General features: G+C 42.6%; 1 protein-coding gene across 1 annotated transcript in view; it reads right to left on the reverse strand.

Annotated features, from left to right (window-relative positions):
• The window catches only part of EP300 (E1A binding protein p300), a 113,398-nt gene that overhangs the window by 34,305 nt on the left and 57,532 nt on the right, over window positions 1-21,561 (reverse strand). Inside the window, exons 3-11 of the mRNA XM_053255349.1 lie at window positions 14,080-14,256; window positions 11,367-11,628; window positions 10,616-10,729; window positions 9,279-9,515; window positions 8,619-8,712; window positions 7,126-7,263; window positions 4,203-4,320; window positions 2,529-2,700; window positions 1,287-1,364 (exon numbers count right to left, since the gene is read on the reverse strand). Of these exons, the coding sequence (XP_053111324.1) occupies window positions 1,287-1,364; window positions 2,529-2,700; window positions 4,203-4,320; window positions 7,126-7,263; window positions 8,619-8,712; window positions 9,279-9,515; window positions 10,616-10,729; window positions 11,367-11,628; window positions 14,080-14,256 (1,390 nt within the window). The remainder of the gene's footprint in view (window positions 1-1,286; window positions 1,365-2,528; window positions 2,701-4,202; window positions 4,321-7,125; window positions 7,264-8,618; window positions 8,713-9,278; window positions 9,516-10,615; window positions 10,730-11,366; window positions 11,629-14,079; window positions 14,257-21,561) is intronic.

Genomic DNA, 21,561 nt, shown 5'->3' on the forward strand with positions numbered 1-21,561 from the left:
GAAGTACCTCCACCTTATCCATATGGGCAAGAACAGGAGAAGAGAATGGACATGACAGGCTGAGGGAGATGTCAGCAACAAAGGTATCAAGATTAGGTAAAAGCACATAGTGGATGGGTCACAGTTAGGAGGAAAACCTAGAGGCAAAAGTGAGACTGTAGCCCAAGAAACCAATGGCCAAGAATATGCATCAAAATCAACCAGCCAGAAAAGGGTCTGAAGAGAGATTTGGTAGAATGCCAAACATACTTAGTGGAGTAAATTGAAGGAAGTATTCATCAAATTTGTATATCACTCCAAACATTAGTCTCTGGGCAGTTTACAGCAACACAGAATTGTTGTTGTATAACATGGAAGCTTACACACAACAACAGTCTTGTGCATTCTGTTCCAAGCTCTGAACAGATGCAAAATCCCTATGATGTTCTGTAGGAACAACCAGTTGAGCTGGTTGTTCTGATGGAATGACCCCGCTCAGAGTCAGAATGTTCTGAGGGCCATTTTGGAATAGAAAATGGCACTCTTCTGGGCCTCTGAGCATGTGTGGTGGTGCTGAGTTAAAAGGTGAAAAAGAAGCAGCAACCAAGGTGGGCAGAGTGGCTACAGAAGGAACCAGAATTGAAAAGATAGGCAAAGCAGCAACATGAGGGGTGAGCAGAAGGCAGCAGAGAATAGTCAAAATAAATTTGAGGTCATAGAATAGAGTAGTGACATCTGAGACAGACATATTGATCAAACTGCATCAGGAAAAAGCCCATTGCAAGGGAGCACAAGTTGGGTTCTTTTCTGAAGGGAATGCATTTTTACTACTCTGCCTCCACTTTCAAATTCTAATACAATTTCCTCTTCATGTTTTAAATGAAAATCTACAAAGCATTATATACCAACAATGACGATGAGAAAACTTTCCCTGGTAGAACAGAATTACATATTATATTAACACCACCTAGATAATGTTTACCAAAAGATTATTTCTATTCTGGCACCCTGAACCATCTTATCCAAATGTTAGTGAACTAGGAGTTGTGCTGGGTTGCTTTTGAAAGTGGGAACCACTTCTTTCACAAACAAATCGGTTATTATTAAGGAAAACAGTGGAGGGCAATAACTACAAAGAAACACAACGGCACAATATGAAAGTCATTTAAGACTGGTTGGGAAACAAAAGGATAGCATGCAATCTCTAAAGAGTTCATCTTTGGCATATTCCCAAGATGTGGACAGGGAGTATGAAAGTTACCACTATTCATTGAAGTTGCTCAGACTTCCTTTCTTTGAACTCTCACCTGGTGGTGTCGACATGCGATTTACCATCTGGTTTGGCACACTGGCACGAATCATGTTTGGGTCAGGAAGAGGACCATCTGTAACATGGATGACAAATAAGGTTAAACTATTAAGACTTTTACAAGAGTTAGATACGATGCAGCTTGTGTAAGAAAGACCAGGGGCCCACGAATGCAGTCACCAAAGGCAACCATAAGTTTAGGAAGACCCTCTCATTTACCACTTGGAAACTAACTTTTTTTTAAAAAAAGGGTTGCCAGAAACACAAGGCGGCCAAGTCTTTCAAAATGGCACCAGTTAGCATCTCAGTGTCATGCATTGGGTTATAACTAATGCACCCACTATTGTTCCCTCCAACTCATAAAAGCCCCTCAATCAGCAGCTGACCTCAAAGGGATAAATTTGCTTTGACTCTGTGGAACAGGATGTGAGATGAGAGCACCTCCCTGGCTACCAAAAACCTTGGCTGGTTACTAAGCCCAGGCAAAGTAAATGTCCCCTTGATAAAGACCAACACAATCCATGGGGTTGTATCATTCACATGCAGCCCTCAGCCATGTGAAATCACTGCATGGGGAAGTGGTTCCCATATGGGATGAAGGAAGTCCACATCAATTGCCATTCCAGAATACTGTCAGGTTTTTCTTGTTGCAGGTTTAAAATGTTGCTTTTTCATTTGACACTCTACGAAGACATGATCAAAGCTAGTCAAGCTGAATTTAAGATTTACTGTAACAGAAATATCCCAGGAAATACTGGCACAATAGTACTACAATAGGTTCTAACTGGGACCTCAACTATTCACCACCACGGCAGGCACTGTGGGCCGTGGGCATCCTTATGTCAATTAACATCTAGTAAGGTAGTGTCTAGATACCAGTTGTGAACTGCAGTGGGGGACACACATTATGTAAAATAGCAGAGGCTCCCAAGTTCACTGCTGGGCACAAGAGGTCTGCTTAGCACAGGGATTCTCAATGTTGGGCCTCCATGTATTATTGGACTTCAACTCCCATAATCCCCAACCAAAGGCCACTGGGGTGGGGATTATGGGAGTTGAAGTCCAATAACATCTGGGGACCCAATGTTGAGAATCTCTGGCTTAGCATATTAAGGAATTGTATTCCCACAACTAATTCTTCCAGCCACCTGTCATTTAGATTCTTGAGACTGATCAAGAGCAAAATAGTTTCAGTAGAAGTTTCCTTGGTTATGACAAACTGTAATTGAGTAGCACTTACTCGCCGTCATCCCAGACTGCGGCTGTCCCATGGGCCCTTGATTCATAGGAGCTGGTGGCATGCTTGGGGCATTTGGTATCAGGTTCTGCCTCTGCAATCTGGTTCTCCTCTTTTCCTCTAGTTCCTTTTGGATTTTATAAATCTTCTCTGCTAGCAAGTGATAGTACTCTGCCTGTAATGGGAAAAGAGTAAGAGGAAATAATAAGTAAAGCTAGCTATAGCCCTATTCACACTTTATGGTCAATACTGTACATAGAGTGTTTCCATATACTGATCTCTGCACACAGATATTCACATGTGTTCAATGCACATACAGGAGTACACTTCCTGTGGGTCCCCTGCATACGAGGGGTCCTGTACTCAGATTCACGGTTAAAGCGGATGCATGCAGGGTCATTCACGTACATGTCTACCGGCACAGGCACACATGTGCAACATAAATACATACAATAAATAATGCCTGAGTAGAGCTAATGTGCATTTCCAATCAAAATAGGAGACTGCAGAAATCTAGGCATATTAAGATGGATTTCCCCCACTCAAGAACTGAGGCCACCTTCTCAACAGAATTTGATATTCTGCACTAGTAAAATGCTGATAATTGTGATGGAAGCGCCTTCATATTACAGAGATCCAGACCAGGGGTAGGGGTAGAGGAAAAAGAGGGAGTGGATTCCCTGTCAGTGGAGACCAGAGCACTGGAAGGTACCACGGGAAGGGTTTCAAATCAGAGCTCCTGGCAATCAGGCTCTGGTGCCGTATCTCCTGCACTCCACTGCAGAGGTGGCAGGCTGAGCTTGATGCTGTAAGGGTGCCATTTAGGCTACAGTACCAGCCTGAACTCTCAGTCAGCTGACCCCAAGGGCTAATCCCCGACTACCAAGCCCTATGAAGTCCAGGTCTCACACTGCACTTCAGAAAGAGCAATTAATCACTGATTCAAGTATGCTACATAGACTCCTGTTCCCTTTAACCGATGGCGCCTTGACCACTGCCCGACTTTGACTATCCACCTGCTTCTGGCCCCTCTGGAATGTCATCCCTCTTTTAGGCCACACACCTGCTTCTTTATAGATTTATAGCTAGCTTCCTTAGGTCCCAGAATCAGACGGCTTCGACCCTGCCCCTTGCTGAGGCCTAACCACCACATTTACCCCTAACCACCCCCCCCCCAGGCTCTGTGGGCAGGCTTGGGCTTTACTGCAATGTTATCCCCAAACAGCATTTTACCTGAGTACATGTGTACTCAGATGCACTGCTGGGATATGGACTAAGCCTGCTCCCTGCCCCTGAAGACTCTTTCTTAGAAAGAACAGGTTTTGTGTGTGCGCGCGCGTGCATACGCACACTTTCATTTACTTTGTCTAACAGAACTAAGTGGAAGGGATTTAGAATCAAGTCTGCACATCTGTATAGGCCCAGTCTGGATTCTGTTCCTTGATCACAACAGACCCTGACAAATGGCTTTATAGATAACGAAGCATTTACTGTAATAGAAGATTCACTGATATTACTGAAGCATTCCTTCCAAAGTATCTTATGCACATATTCAGTGATGTGAGACATGACTTCTGTAAAGCAACAGAGGCTAAGGACTGACAGGACCAGGTATTTAGCAATGAATGCCTGAGGGTGGAAAACGGATACCAAGAAAAAGATAAAGCTCATACTCACCCTACTATTTGCTGATTCGTACATGTCCCCTTCTACTTTCCGAGCATAGGAGACAAGATTTGCCATGCGCCTATCTTTTAGTGCTGCTGGGTCAGGAGTCGGAAATATGGCTTGCACTCTGCAGGAATAGAGGACTTTTTAAAGACACACTATTTGCCTCCTGTACATTTGAATCCCAAAATGAAATGCCCCTTAATCACTATTTGGTCAACAATACACACGCTACAAATTTTCACTATCATAATTTAAAACAAAAATACTGTGATCGGCACCCACAATTTCTCTTCCTCTGAACCTACAACTCTTTGATCCAGAGAAATATTTCTTTTCTTGAGCAAGGAGTTTCTGCTCCAGAAGAAGGGGAACTGTGGGTGCCACCCTCTGAAAATACATGGAGTTTCACATGCAATTTCTAATCCCCATTATGAAGGTATTTGCTATTCCTTTAAGAAAAGAAAAAGCAGTCAGTAACTGGACTTATAAGCTTAACTATGATAAGAATTGGAGGGGGCAGACAGAGAGAATAATATAAAATCTCCTGGGAACCAATCAGAATGTTTATCAAGTTCAATCAAACAGGAATCCAGGCACAGAAGGGGTGTACTGTCCAGCTAAAGAGTATTTTATCCTTCTTAAATAGCCTATTTTCATCAATGTCTGGAAAAAGTCAACAACAATGACAGGAATTCTGTAGCTATGCTAGCCAAGAAGAGGTGAAAATGATCATTTTACTGGACCTCCTTTGAAGGTTTGCAGCATATAAACCATGCAAGATGTTTTAAATAGGGATATATGCAATATAAATACAAAATTAGCTGTTGCAACACTGGGCCACAGGAAGCACAAACCCCTGAAACCAGCAATTGAGGGGACTCCAGAAGAGTATAGCCAAGTATAAACTCAGGCAAAGCAGAAGCTTTTTTAGTCCTATCAGATTGGGGAAACCAGGAGACTGCCTTGGTAGAATCACCCTGCAGCCTAGGAACGAATTATAGTCCTCAAACCCTTTCAATACAGCAGGCGGTTCACCAAAAGGGGCAGCAGAGCACAGGCCTGGCAGCTCCTGACAGTATGTCACCTTTCTTTTACATGTGATTTGAGTACTACATATAACTAAGCCACATAAAGTACAAAAGCTGGCCTTTTAAACACCTAGATGTACAAATAAGCCTTGTCTTGACTGGGTCAGGGAGCAGCCAACAAGCCCAAAACCCAATCAGTGCAGAATGTGAGGTTGTCTACCACATCTCCTCCTTCCTTTAGCCCCAAAGCAATTAAGAAACATCCCTCCACAGTGTTTGGATATCTTCTGCACAACACCCCTCTCTACTAAAAGGGCCTGTCAAGTGTGCAGGTACACAGACCTGGACTCTCCCCTTTCTACTCAATCGCTTTGCTCTAAATCCCCAAGAAAAGGCTATGTTTTATACAAGGCTATTTCCGGCCCATGCCAAGTTGATTTGGTTGAATTAACAGTGCCCCTTCTAGCAATTACCCTGGCTGGCTCAGATGAATTCTATGTTAGTTATCTTTTCTCTGACAGTGATGACAAAGTAACTTCTGCAGTCGCTAAGTTTTGCTTTGTTGCCATTCGAATTCGTAGTAAGAGAGTACCTGGATAGTTCGAGTTCATGAGGTTTATGAATACCTGGATTAGTTTATTGTTACTGTTTGGACTGTATGTATATATTATTCTGGTCAGCGACCGCAAAATAAACTGATCTATCTAAGCTGATTTGGAAGGGACCGGGTCAAACTGGCTACTACTACAGCAGCAACAGCTACCCTCGACATCCTAGTTCAGATAGTACAATCCTTTAAAGGAATAGTAACACCCCTTTTAAAAACTAATTTATGGGAGCTCCTAAAGCCATCAGTAATAGGTGCACAAAAGCACTGGCAATATAGCTCATTTTAAAACTTCTAGAGAGCAAGGAAATAGACTCCTCTAGTTGTGACTTAATTGCTATCATTAATACACTACAATTAGATAATGCTTAAGGGTCAGGGTACTGGACAAACTGGGGAGAGCAGATCCAAGTTTCCACTCGCCACAAAGCTGACTGGGTGTCTTTGGGCCAGTCAGTCTCTCACTTCACAGGGTTCTTGTGAGGTTTGAATTGGCAAGAATGAGAGCGCACCATATAGGTTGCTCTTTGGAGATGAGATGACATATACAAGTTATAAATAAAAACCTTCAAGGGAAGTCTATCAGAATGAGCCCATCTTCTGATCCACCTCCAACCCAATGGGGTTTTGTTATCTTCCTCATCAACTCACTAAGGAAACATACAGCTAGGGTTATATCCCAGAATCCATTTGGTCAAAGGAAAGTTAGTCTAGTCTCCACACTGGAGACAATGTTCTATAGAAGCCCCCTAAACTGACCCTTCTATCACCCAACTACGACCCATCCCCCAGAGTAACTAATCTGTGCTCATTGTGTTTGTTTACTCATGACACCTTCCAATCAACTTCCTATCAGTCCTGTAAAAAGATGCATTTCTGTCCAGCTGAAGGACCAGATATGCCACCAAATCACTAGGCAATTCAGTTCTAATTCTTAGCCTGTCCCTTCTGAATTCTAAAAGCAACATCTTTTATGGTTTGGACTATACCCAATAGGAACAAATCAATCACCTATGCAACAAATATGGAGTACTATTTATAACCTTTGAGTGTACGGTTTTCTGCCCCTTTCGTTAGCATCTCCCACTACTCATTGAGCCATTTTTGGAAGGGCTGTATAGAAATTGAGTAAATAATAATAATACTCCCAATATACACTTCACAGCTTACTGAGATGAGATAAGAAGAGCCAGAGGATACCTATCACAGATCAAAGGTATTTTTCTTTAGAAGTTTTAAGTACATTTATCTCACCCCCTTCAAGCACTATTCTTCACTGAATGACCATACTTACAGTTTATGAACAAGATGATTTCGGAGGTCCTGAGTAATATCTTCATGCCATTGTTTTCTAATTCCAATGCCAGAAGGATGTGTTGCTGTTGGCATGGCCCCCAGACTGGCAACATTGGCATTTTCATTCATCATGGGACTGGAAGGAAAGAGAGTGGGAGTTCAAACACACAAAGTAGCATTCACTAGAACGGAAGGATTTACAGGTACCACAGGGCACTGGGGATAGAGGCAAAACAATCCGAGTTCAGATTCCTGTTCAGCCATACAACTCATTGAGGCACCCTGGTCTATAAGTGGTTCTTTCAACCTAATGTATACCTATGGGGTGTGATGGTAAAATTAATTACGGTTATATTATCATCTGTTTTGAGATGACACCGATTGGGGGTGGCAGAGGCAAGACAGATTCTAGACCAATGTTCTTTGAGCTGTTTAACATTGTATTCCATCAAAAGGTTAACAATTAAAGATTCAATAAATGAGGAATAGCTGTGCTTCAATTTTTGTCATGGAAATAATTCCCTTAATTTCCAAGGCCAAGTTTTTCCAGAATCAAGTACATTTTAAGCTACTTGGCCCTTCTCTGTTCTAGTCCCTTCTTCTCTTTGTTGCTGACACAGCACACTCGTCCCTTTGCTACGTGGACAAAAGCAACTTTGTCACAATAGCCCTGTCCATAGTTCCAGCACCTTCAAATGACAGTCCCTAACTACTTTCAATCTTTTCTGCAACATTATTCTCCCTGAGAAATGGAACTGTGCTGTTATGATTATAGCAAAGGTTTGAGGACCACATTCAGGGTTTTATTTATTCTGCCCTTGTGTGGGACCACAGAAATACAGATTTCACTACTAGGTTCAGAATTCAACACCCTGGGGCTCTCAACTTTCACTCAAAAGGTTTCTAGTCCTTATCACAATATGGTTATCGACTCAAAGCTGGTAAAATCTTTAAGACAGAAGGGGTACATAGAATTTCCTGTGATCAGGCTTGAGTGCCCCACTTACTTCCTTGCCTCATCCAATGACAAGCAGAAGCAGAGTTACTGTGAGCAATAATTTGGCTTCTCTTGGCTCAGAATTGAACTTCTACAAAAGCATACACAGCCCTATTCATATTGTATGTTATAGTTCAAACCTTTACCAAAATGAGTTCTCAGGTACAGGCTGAGCCTGTAGAGAGAAAAAACTGATACAGTGCATACAGTAAGCATAATATGTCATACCCCAATACTAATTCAACTTCATCTCATTAAACATATTGATCTCCTCAGATTGGGCCATCTGGGAAACAATGAAATCTGTATAAAGAACTGCATTTGCAACAAACCCAGGGATAACAATTTAATCCTATATCCTTTTTTCTAAAAAGGTCCTCATATTCAAACCCCCTTTTCTTTTTATTTCATATTCTCTCATACATAGACAGAATATTTTGTTCAATATATTTGAAACGGTACACTGTATACAACTAAAACAAAAAATAACTTACTTTTGAGAATTCATAGCTGAATGCAGCATTGGGTCAGATAACAAATTCTGGGGTTGAACACCAACACCTCCATTCACTCCCATAGGATTAGCATCTAGACAAGTAAAAGGAAGCAATTAACTATGTTCCACTAAAGATGCTTTGCTCTAGGTGCCCAGAAGTCTCAATGTAGCCACAAAGCCCCTTCAGGGTTTGTTTCAGAAACATTTTCTCTCTCCCTGCCCTTACAGTTTCATTCCTCTGATTCCATGACCTAATCACACAGCAGTTTAAGGAAGGAAGATAGCTCCATGTTCCCCCAAAGGGAACAGCAGCTGAAGATGAAAGTGACGATGCCTTTATTGTACATTTTATGTATAAGGAAAAATGCTAACCAGTACAGTGGATTGTCACCCCATTCTGCAACATTTTATTCTTCAATTATTAGCATTATGTAAGACATGTGCATCATTTCTTAATGATGGGGTAGCAACTTCAGTAAAGCCTAACCTACTTCACAGGGTTGTTGTGAGGAGAAACCTACGTATGTAGTATACCGCTCTGGGCTCCTTGGAGGAAGAGCGGGATATAAATGTAAAATAAAAATAAAAATAAATAAATAAATATGTAGCACCTTTAATAACATGCAAGACACCATGGTTGTGTATGTTATGTACTTACTTGTGGGATTCATGGGACGAAGTCCCTGTGGCGACTGTCCTTGCTGCTGGCTCTTCACTTGAGCCTGTGACTGCGTCTGCATCTGGTTCCCTTGATACGTCAGGCCAAGGGCTGCATAAGCCCTCTCAATAGAACTGGGGTCAATCTGGCTGGTAGTGTTTATGTTAGGTGTTGTCTGCTGTCCCACTCCAACAGAGCCAGGATTGCCAGGTCCTCCTCCACCACCACCTAGTAATGCTAAAAGAAACCCAACAATTATTATTAAGATGAGCAGCAAGAGAGAAGTGCTAAAGAAAACCCTTCTCTATTATCAAGGTGCAAGTAATTGGGATATCATGCCCTTGCAAACCCCTCAGTGATAAGCTGAGAAGTTTTGTACACATTAGTCACAAGTGGATAACCTTTAAGAAGAAGGTTAACAGCAAACAGAGAATGTGCGTGTGGGGCAGGAGAAGGAGGGGAGCAAGGCAGATCATGGGCCAGTGCAGCGGTGGGAGAGAAAGCAAACATGGCAGAGAAGGATGGGAGCAAGAGAGAGTGTGGGCCAGTGAGGTGGCTGCTGCCACAACAGCAGCGAGAGAGTGTATGTATGCAGGGAGCAGGAGAAAAGAGAGAGAGAGTGACAGCACACAAGATGGTCAAGAAGACTCAAGGCGGCCCAGGGGTGGGGACAACAAGCCAGAAACCACCACTGGAGTCTGAGCAGGCTGTCATTGGCCTGCAGGATGCACAATGAACAATGCATTATGAGAATATTTTGCTCAGCACTAAACCAACTGCAGACATTAGAGCCCTAAAAAAAGGTTCAACAGAAGTTTTCATTCTATTATTGATGCTTAGCTAAGGGAACAAAGTCATGCTTGCTACCACAAGACCAGCTCTCCCTATAAGCTACAGGCCCGCCCACCTCTTTCAGCCACGTGGAGGAGAGCTGGTCTTGTGATAGCAAGCATGACTTGTCCCCTTAGCTAAGCAGGGTCCGCCTTGGTTGCATTTGAATGGGAGACTAGAAGTCTGAGCACTGTAAGATATTCTCCTCAGGGGATTGAACCGGACTGGGAAGAGCATCAAGGTCCAAGTTCCCTCCCTGGCTTCTCCAAGACAGGACTGAGAGAGATTCCTGCCTGCAACCTTGGAGAAGTCACTGCCAGTCTGTGAAGATAATACTGAGCTAGATAGACCATTGGTCTGACTCAGTAAATGGCAGCTTCCTATGTTCCTAATTAGTATACTAGTAAACCCAAAATAATGAAAAAATGGGATGATGTCCTCATCTCTTAGTAGCCCAACTATAATTATTAGTGATAGAGATTTTAAAAAATAAACTAAGTGCTTACATTGTTGATTTCTTTTGTCCCCGGCATTCTTGAGAGGGAGACATACAGGACAATCATGCCGTGTACAATTCTTCCAGTGTGATATGATTTGTCGTGAAGATGCACAATGAGCCACTAAATAAAAATGGTAAAGTCATTTTGTGACACATTTAATTTGCCAAGTTCTTCCAAGCTATTTATACAAACTTGTTTCTTTAGTTCAATGCTAAGATCTCTCTTTAAGATGTTTATGAGATATATTTCTGTTTGCCAGGACAGAATTAACTCCCACCTCCCCACCCAGTTGGGTAGTTCCAGATTTTTCCAAAGCTGGAAAATCCCCCGATTCTTAGCTGTCAAACATGGTACTTAGGAACTATGCACAAGGCAACCTATTCTTGTGTGCGTAGCAATACTCAGCAATATTTGTATTGCTGGCTCTTAAAATTGGAAATATTTTCCCTAGTCAAGTTTTAATTGATAACTGAGCACAACCTAACATGTCCTATGGACATGTGTCATCCAAAGGCAGGTCAAGGATGCTTTGCACTTGGCAGTATTTTCATCAATGGAAATTCAGTTACAAGATGCTGTTACTGGATAACTCATTCCTGTTGCATTAAGCATCAAGGCCCAAGCCTATTATTACAACTTCAAAGCACCTGTATTTTTCATCCTGACTTAGTAATATTTCAGAGAGCAAGCAGACTTCCAAAGAGCCTTTCTAAGAATAGGATCACTGATTCCTAAGGAGACAGAGACCTTTACTTACCCTGGCAAGATTTTCCAGCTTGGCAATGTGTCATGTGGTTCAGGACATTCTTCATGGTGCGACAATGAGGGAGGTTGCACTGTCGCACCTCACCGTTTGCTTGTTCCCGCCGCTGACACTTGTGAGCATGTAAGAGGAGAACAAGCTGCTGTTGAATGAGCTTGCGTTTTTCTGGGTCTGCTGTAGGCGCTCCTGATCCCATACCTTGGGGGGCAGTTGACACCATCCCAGCCTGCTGAACTGGAGGAGTCTGCTGTTGACCCTTCATTCAAGAAGACAAAAATGGAAATCAAATCCTTACAGTTCTCTAAAAGTCCACCAAACGCACCAGATGTTATTAGTCTTTTGAAACTTTCCTTAAACCATGAAAACAACAGTTGTCTGGTTAAGACCTAACACAATAGTTTGTTACAAGCATAAACTTGGGACTTTGAGCCTCCTCACTGTGTGTTAAGGGGAGAAAATGCAAAGTTGTGACTTGTTAACACTGCAGTTTGTTTCATCCAAATTATGTTCAAATACTACCTTCCAGCATTTGGATGGAACAAGAAACTGCGATGTGCTACTAAATACCCAAGGAAAGCTTTCGATCCGTCCTGTCTCCACCCTTGTACACTGAGGGGAAAGGGAGGCTCCTAAGGCTCACACTCCTAACAATCCATGATTTGGTGTTACATCTGAGCTGGGCCAGGCCTATATCAATTACTTTAAGATTTGCTAATCAATTCTCTGCTCTCACAGTCAGCTAACAAGCTGTGAGCTCCTCTGCAGGGAAAAAAGATCCTCAAGGAGTTTCTTCATTACTGACAACAGATCTCCACTCTGGAAAGCAACAATAAAGCTCACAATACCCAGTAGAAATACCATGTGTGCACAAAATGGCTTAATTACTGGTCTTTCGAGTACAGCACATAATATTCTCATATATGCAAGACTCAACACAACAAGCAACTAAATCTAGTATTATGTGCAACAGAGATTGCAGTTACCATCAATGCAATATGGCTGGGAACAATGGTTGGAACAAGACACAGGTTGGGCCTGCATAACAAGGCCAAATCCAGCCAACAGACTTTTTTGCTGGTCTGCAGAGAAGAATATCCTGCAACAGCAGCAGGAGTCATGAAGAGCTCTGCCTAGGATTGCAACTTCAATGCAAAGCAACTGGAGGAAACAGAGGACTTGGCATTTGTTTGTGACTGGCACATACTCCAGGTGCCTCACTGATTGAGCAGGGCCAGGGCCTATTTTATGGCCACTCTTTTTGGTTAAAACTGCCCCTTGATGGTAGGGGGAAGCAATTCATAACTAATACTTGCTTTCACTAATATTTCTAATAATTAATGTTAATACACTGAAAATTAACCTTAGTCCCCCACATGTCAAGTTTATTTATTTATTTAAAATATATATACCCTGCCCATCCAGTGCATTACTGCTCAGGGTGGATCACAACAAGGTAAACACAAGATACAATGAAAGTAATAAAATTAACTAGATTAAACAAAAAAAAGTTGTCAGATTAAAAACCATAATCATTATTAGGTTCAAATTAAAGGTTATTTTAAAAGCTAAAAACAGAAAATTATAAAAAGCTAAAGAACCTACCAGATATAACCAAAATTTTTTTAAAAAATTAAAAATGGAGCATTAAAATGCCTCCCTCCCCAATGGATCTCTGTTAGTGGCGGGGTCATGAGCTAGGCCTGAGATGATGAGCGAAGGGCCCTGGCAGATTCATATGGGCGAATGCGGTTCGAAAGGTACCCCAGCCCCAAGCCATTGTGGTTGGTTCCAGCCCAATGGGGCGTTTGGGTTTGTACCACTGATGTAAACATTCTGCTTAATAATTCCCTTTCAAAGCCAACCGTGACAAGTTTATTGTGAGGGAATCTGTACTGAGCACTAATCTAAATGGCTTTTTAAGAAACTCAAAACTTTTTTCCAGGCTCTTACAGTCTCTCAAGTTTAAATTAAGAACATCCAGGTTCCCTCGATGAGTAACTGAATAGGGTATAATCCTGATCATTTCTCTTTATGGCCCAAATTAGCAAAGTGAAGCACATCCAACACTGTATGCTCACCAAGACTAACTTCAGCCAGCACCATCTTTGAGTTGATAACATGCACATTTTAATTTAATAGATCACCATATTCTACAAGGTAGGTAACTGTTCAATTAAAAGATTTTGAATCTGTTAACAGCCCTAAGAAAGTATAGCAAACCAATACTATTTTAGTCACTCCCTTTTCAAGTTAATCAATGTACTCAATATAAATTGGCTACAGATCACAACTGTTGAGCACAACATGTTAACAGTATTCCTTCATCACAACATGTCTAATTACTATAATTTCATATTCATAGAGCAGGGCTTTTAAAGTGCTCTTCACCCAAGCTACACAGAATGTAGGATTAGACTACAGTACTGGAAACAATTAAATGTAAGATCTACACCAATTGAACAGCTCTATTGCTTATTGATATCTGCAGTTGTATCTCAAAAAAACTAGTTATAGGTTGAAAAACTGACATCAGAATAATCACATGCTTTTGACTAAGGCCAGCTCAAATCCTGCTGCAAGCCTGTTGACTACAGGCAGCTATAGGGAGCATGTCACTTCCCTCCTGTATCATCATCTCTAGCTACCATTTAATTTTTGAAAATTTAGAATTCTGGCTTACAGGCATTTTGATGCATAATAAACCTACCATATTAGGCATTACTGGACCAGGCACTGGCTTCTTGTCCATTGGAAACTGGGGTAAGCTGTTAGGTAGTACAGGCTTATTCTGCATCTGAGGACCAAGTCCACTGGCTCCCATTTGTTGTCCAGTGTTCTGGCTGTATGGTGGGACATAAGGACTGGGGTTGTTCATCATTCCCATCTAGAAATTCAAGAGTAATAAAAAGTTTAGGAATATCTTCATTTCAATACCCTTTCTTTTGTAACTACTGCTTAGAGCAAAACAAAAGACAAAAACAAAAAACAGAATATGCAGTAATGATATATTAAGAATCCTAACCTAGATATCCTAATATTCTTAATGTAGTCATGCTTCCATCACCTACCCAATCCCAGTTATATAGCCATCCAATTGATAAGAGAAATGTTTGCTGCCATTCAGTGCCATTAATCAGTGCTAACATGGTACCAATTTCATTTCTGAGTATGCATTTCGTCAAATTTTCAGACCTCCAATAATATTTTCCCCACAATGCTTATAACTAATATTTGAGGACTTTTCAAAAGCATGTCTTAGTGGCAAAGAAAACAGAGGGTTCTATAGGGCAGTAACAGTTAAACCATAATGTGCCACATACTGGAGAACGCATGGACTTACACTGGAGTCCAACAGAGTTGGCTTAATGTTTTCTACATTCACTGACATTTGTCATTATCTACATGTAATATAGTAATGCAACAGTTCTTCTGAAAGGTATGGATGCTGTATGCACAGGGCTGATTGATTTAAATTAAGTTACTTTAAAATCACCACCACCACCACCACCGATAAACACACACCAACTCCCCCAAAACCTGGATTAAAATCTACCAGAGCTTTAAATCTCAGTTTCCCATTTGTATTTTGGAAAGTATCAACACATACTAACTGGCTGTATAACCATCTTAAAAAGCTGATTTGCAACTAATGTATAGTCTATAATCCAGAAATGAAATATATCTTTGATACTAATTTGTTGCTTGTAAAATATTTTATTCTAGAAAATGGTAAATGATACACAAATTGCAACTTTGTTTTCAAACAAAGTTTTTTCTCTCTTTCTGGACATAGACAAGAATACTGAACGAGACTATTTACTTGAAAACCAAGAGCCCATAATTTTCAAGAAGCAACAGCTGGTATTTAATGGGGCAGAACTAGGTTGTTCTACAAAATGAAAAACAAGTGCTTGCTATCTGGTTGTTGAATTGAGCCATACATATTCACAGTTTGAAAAATGACAAATCACAAAATAGTAAATAGATGGCACAGAATAGAATTTTAAACAAAATCACCAGAGGAGGTTCAGTGGAGCACCCATGCAAGATACAGAGGAGTATTTCCCCGACTCCAGGAGCTGGCTCTTAGTCTCAACCCTTATAACTTGCCAACTCCCGACCCTCAAGCATCAAGCTATTAAGTACAGCACATAATCTGTTGTGCCATATTTATAATTTGTGACCTCACAAAGCAAGTATTTTCCCATGTGTTTTTTTAAAAAGCACACCACAGAAAAGTAGATATTGGATACAAGGCCTTTTACAAACTTTAAGCACAAGCTTTTAAAAACCATTTTTCTGTACTAATACAGATTAGATAAGATCCAGACTAAGTACCACTAAAATGAATTAGAAATCATGACTAACTTAAGTTGGGATCCTGACCACAGAGTGCAAAACCAAGCCATTTGAAAGAGACACTTGCCAAACTCATTTTAACATCTGGATCAGTTTTTAATTAAACGTTGTTACTTTTTGTAACACCTTTAATTAAGCATTTTTAAAAATAAGATTGGCTGAAAATTCTTTCCAATATCTTGTCATATAGCTTTTGCTCCACAGTGCTTGGCACCAATATACATAATCCAGTGTCCCATTCAAGTCACATTAATGAGATATCAACAAGAAGTAGTCCTTGCAGAAGGTCACACTACTAAAAGGCTGAGATGGTGGTTCAAGTTGTTACTTGTTACACATAATGATGTATGTTAATAACAGGTTTTCTGGAGTGTGTGTGGAAGTTAACAATGAACTTCAAAACCTGAGATCTGGGCAAATAACTGGACACTGCTTTGGTTAATTCATCAATAGAAAAGAAACAAACTTATCGTGAATGGTTCTTTCTACAGTGTAGGTTTCAGGTAGATTAGGTGAACTGGCCTCCTTACCCAGCAGGCAGTGGAAGGAGGAGCAGGACCCTCCCAGTTACTTGACTGCTTCAACTCCCAAAATCTGGAGGTGAATTAAAGATTGAAGAATGGATAGGAAACAAGGTCAGGCAGTTAGTATAAAGCCCTTATAGCATTACAGAACTTTGAATGAACTGTGCCGTGGGTAGGCCAGATGACCTCCATATAGTGTGTAGAAAGAATCATTTGTGGTCCAATGTTTCTTTTTCACACAGTGTAAGTGGTTGTCATTCCTAATGGTGGGACATATCAGAGTAATACTGTTAGGGAGCAAGTGGCTCAGGCAGTCACTACTTGCTGAAGCACCGTGCGCCCAAAGGCAGCTTGGCCAACTAAAATGCATTTATCTTATTATGCTTCATGAAGGGTAATATGGAGGACCAAGGGATAGCTTTGCAGTTCATAGTCTGTGGAGCATGTGTAGATAATGCTGCCAAAGTGGAGGTGCTACGCGTGGAGCAGGCTGTGAAAGAATGAAGAACTGGTAGAGATAGGGTTGGTAAATAAAGATAATATACATGACTTGATCCAATGTGCCAAGAAAGACTTCAACACCTTGGAGCTGGGTTGAAATGGGTCAAAAAGAGGGTCTTATCTGTAGTTCTGCATATGTTTATGTGCAGTGCTCTGTGGACATCAAGTCTGTGCCAGATTCACTCCTTAGGATGAGATGAAGCTGGGCAAAAAGGACAGGAAGATAACATCCCAAGACTAGTAAAAAGTAAAATTCTCCTTTGGAAGTAAGGTGAGGTCAATCTTGAGATGGGGCACTATGCGCTCCCCCCATCTCCTCAAGATGGGACACTATGTGGCATAGGGGATCAGAGAACCACAGTCTCCTAGGCCAATGTGAAACCACTAAAACTAGCTCCACACCCACGGAGTGTGCCTTTGCCACCACCCTGGTGATCACCAGCATATAGCAGGTCTTGAGATTAGGGGAATGTGAGCATGTCTGTGCCTTACAAATTGGATGGCCTGCCCAAATGAAGAGAACAAAAAGGAACACAAACTCTGGCAAAAGAAATGCAAGGAAACAATAAGGGAGACGAAAATTAGTTTGGGTAACTTTTAGCTAAAAGAGGGAGTGCAAGGGATTATTAAGGAAGATATAGAGACTGCAGAGAAGCTAAACGAGTTCTCTGCACCTGTCTTCATGGCAGAGAATACTGAACGTATACCTGTGCCTGAACTGAGCTTCTTAGAGGAAGAATCTAAAGAACTGAGTCAGATAGAGGTGATGAGAGACAACCTTCTAAACTGTCTGGAAAAAATTAAAAATTAACAAATCACCAGGGCCAGATGGCATCCACACGAAAGTCCTTAACGAATTCAAATGTGAATTGCTGACCTTCTTGCAATATATATAGAACTTATCCCTACAGTCAGGCTCTGTACCTGAGGACTGAAAAATAGCCAATGTAACAATGATTTTCAAAAAGAGATCCGGGGGGATCTGGGAAATTACAGGCTGGTTAGCTTAACATCTGTTGCAAGCAAAATGATGGAAAGCATTCAAGGATAAAACTGTTAAGCACATAGATTATAGAAGAACAGGCCCTGCTGAAGGACAACCAGCATGACTTCTGCAAAGGTAAATCATGCCTCTCCATCCTTTTGGAGTTTTGAGAGTGTCAACATGCATGTGGATCAAGGTGATCCAGTTGACATAGTATACTTGGACTTCCAAAAAGCTTCCAACAAAATTCTTCATCAAAGTTTCTGATGTAAATTTATTAGTCATGGGATAAGGGAACAGGTTCATCATGTGTGGATTGTTAATTGGTTGAAGGACAGGAAACAGAGAATAGGAATAAGTGGGCAGTTTGTTTAGGAGGAAATGGAGAAAAGAAAGAAGTGGGGTCCTCCAGAGATTGGTACTGGGACCAGTGCTCTTTAACTTGTTCATAAATGATCTAGAAGTTGGGGTAAGCAGTAGGGATGTGCAAACAGGTTCGAGCTCGAACCTGTTTGGGGTCGAACAGAACCCCTCACCCGACGGTTTGGGGGGCTCACAATTTTATTTTATTTTTAAATAAATTTTTATTATCCTCTCTCCTTCGGGTGAGTTCGTTGGGCTGTATAACCCTCTTTTTTGGCCTGTTCAGGCCTCCATAAATTGGCACGGCAGCCATTTTCCCTGCCGCCCCTCATGCACAAATGGCCTCTGTGAGGCCTGGCATGGTCCAGGGCCATTTTTTTCAAAAAATGGACACCACGCATGCACAAATGGCCTCTGTGAGGCCCTGGACCATGCCAGGCCTTGCAGAGACCATTTGCGCATGCACGGCAGCGGGGAAAATGGATGCCGTGCCAATTTACGGAGACCTGAACAGGCCGAAAAAGAGTGTTATACAGGCCACAGTGGTGATAAACGAGGCCAGCAGGGAAGGGGGAACCTTCACGGACGGACACACACACACCCGCAGCCTACAGAAAATCCCTGAAGCCCACAACCGCCCACCACCACCCGGGACCAGACTGGGAGATTCTAAGGGGTGCTCAAATCCCCATTCAGCCATGAAACTAGCTGGATGACTCTGGGCCAGTCACTCTCTCTCTCTCATCCTAACCTACTTCACAGGGTTGTTGTGAAGAGAAACCTAAGTATGTAGTACACCGCTCTGGGCTTCTTGGAGGAAAAGTGGGATATAAAATGTAAACAAACAAACAAAAAACACACAAATGGTCCGGACTCAAACCAAACCAGCCGGTTCCATGCACATCCCTAGTAAGCAGTGAGGTGGTCAAATTTGTAGATGACACCCAACTATTTAGTTTAGTGAAATACAAAAGCAGATTGTGAGGAGCTCCAAAAGGATCTCTCCAAACTGGGGGAGTGGGTAACAAAATAGCAAATGCGGTTCAATGTTAGCAAATGTAAAGTGATGCATATTGGGCCAAAAAACAACAGGTTTCTTATCTATAACTTTTGGTTCTTCTAATGGTCATCTGTGCTCTTACACTTATGGGCTTTGTGCGTGCGCAGAAGACTAATCCGGAATGTTCCAAGCTTCTTAAGTTTAGGCGGGAGCCCCGCCCCCATCCCATATGCGCCTGCATCTCGTTCCTTCCCTTCAGTCTGAGTCCACTCAACCACCTCTAACGAGGGAAGGAGGGAGGGTGTGTAAGAGCACAGATGACCACTAGAAGAACCAAAGTTACAGGTAAGAAACCTGTTCTTCGTTGTGGTCCTCTGTGCCTTACACCTATGGGCGCATCGCAAGCTAAGGCTTACCTGGAGGTGAGCGTTGAATGAAGAGTGAATTCAGGACTTCTTTGCTAAACACCTCCTGTTGACGAGAGTGTATGTTCAGCATGTATTGTTGGACAAATGACAGCAGAGTCGACCAAGTGGCTGCCTGGCAGATCACCTCAAGCTGTACAGAGCGGTCAAAGGCAGTTGAGGTCGAGACCACCCAGGTCGGGTGGGCCCGTATAGGGGCCGGCAGAGGTACCTTGGCAGGCAAGTCGGATTGCCTTGCACAATCCATTGTGAGATTGTTTGAGAGGAGACCTAGCGGCCTCTCTGAGGGTTTGAGAAGGAGACCAATAGTGATGGTGTCAAACACCAAGGAGCTGTTTTTTGGAGATAGAGTGCAAGCACCAAGGAGCTGTTCTTTGGAGATAGAACGCAAGCGCCCTGCGAACATCCAGTGTATGGAGTCTGCGTTGTCCAGAGTAAATCAGGTTTGGGAAAAACATAGCAAGTACCAATGGTTCAGAGCAGTGAAACAAAGAAACTATTTTTATAAGAAGGCAATGTCTGGCCTTAACACTACTGTGTCCCTGTAGAACACTAAATAAGGAGAGTCCACTCGGAGCACTGAAAGTTCACTCACTCGTCAAGCGGAAGTAATCACTATAAGGAACTCTACCTTCTATGAAAGTAGCCGAATGTCTATGGTCGCGAGTGGCTCGAAGAGAAGACCCATGAGGCAAGATAAGACCAAGGACAGGTCCCAAGTTGGAGCCATAATTGGAGGATCGGCGAATTCGTGTTGGAGACCCTTCAAGAACTGTTTGACGACAGGGTTGTGGAACCAAGAAGGGGTGGTTGAGGGACTGTTGGAAACTATGGCCGCTAAGTGGACTCGCAGGGACGAGATCTTAAGCCCCTGACATTTGAGGACGAGAAGTTATTCGCAGATGGTGGCAGTAGCCACTGGCTGCGTCATCTGGTTGTGCTGTTCTAGGTATTGTTGGAATCGTCGCCACTTTGCAGCGTAGGAGCAGCATGTGGAAGGTTTACTCGCTGCTGTCAGAATGCGTTGTAGTTCTGGTGGGAAGGTGGTCATATCCTCCACACCGTGAGGCAGAGATTGGGTAGGTCTGGGTGCAGTATGTGACCGCCTTCCTGGGTGAGGCGATACGGATGCTGTGGGAGAGGAAAGTATTCAGCCCTCAACAGCCACAGGAGAGTGGGGAACCATGGCCTGCATCGCCACCAGGGAGCGATGAGGATGCAGTCCAGATGCTCTTATTGAATTTGGAGCAGAATTCGGGGTAGCAACGGAGTTGGTGGGAAGAGGTACGCAAACCTGTTTCTCCACGAAATTGCAAATGCGTCTCCTTGGGAGCTGGGCCCTCTGTCTGCCCATGAGCAAAAGGTTTCTCACTGTACTGTGTCTGGTGAGGCGAACAGATCTATGCCCAGTGTTCCCCAGCGGTGAAATATGGAAAGAACCATCAGATCCAGGCAGCATTCGTGAGTGTCTGTGCATAGTTGCTTAGAGCGTCCACTTCCGTGTTGACCACTCCTCGAATGTGGACCACCGTGGGTGTTACGTTGTGGGCTAGACATCACCACCAGAGAGTCACTGCCAAGTGCAGCAGGTCTGGGGAGCCAGTCCTTTCTTGCCTGTTGATAAACACTTTGGCGGTGGTATTGTCCATCTGGATAGTGATTACGGAATTCTTGACAAGAGAAAAAAGCCTCTGAGGGCCTTGTATACGGCCAGAAGTTCAAAGTAGTTGATGTGGTGTCTTGCCTTGGTTGGAGACCAGAGGCCGCTGATATGGAGATTTTCGACATGCGCACCCCAGCCAACTTCCGATGCGTCCGTGGTCAAGGTGCAGATTGGCTTAGGGGAGTGGAATGCTGGGCCTTCGGAGAGATTGCGATGGACTGTCCACCAACGGATTGCATGCCTCATGCTGTGCGGAACATATAGTCTTCTGAAAGGACTGTCTGACTGGTGGTCTAAGGTCTGAAGGAACCAAGCCTGGAGTATGTGTGAGTGAAGTCTCGCATAAGGCAGAATATGAGTCGTTGATGC

The sequence above is a fragment of the Hemicordylus capensis genome, chromosome 5, assembly GCF_027244095.1.
Source record: "Hemicordylus capensis ecotype Gifberg chromosome 5, rHemCap1.1.pri, whole genome shotgun sequence".
NCBI lineage: Eukaryota > Metazoa > Chordata > Lepidosauria > Squamata > Cordylidae > Hemicordylus > Hemicordylus capensis.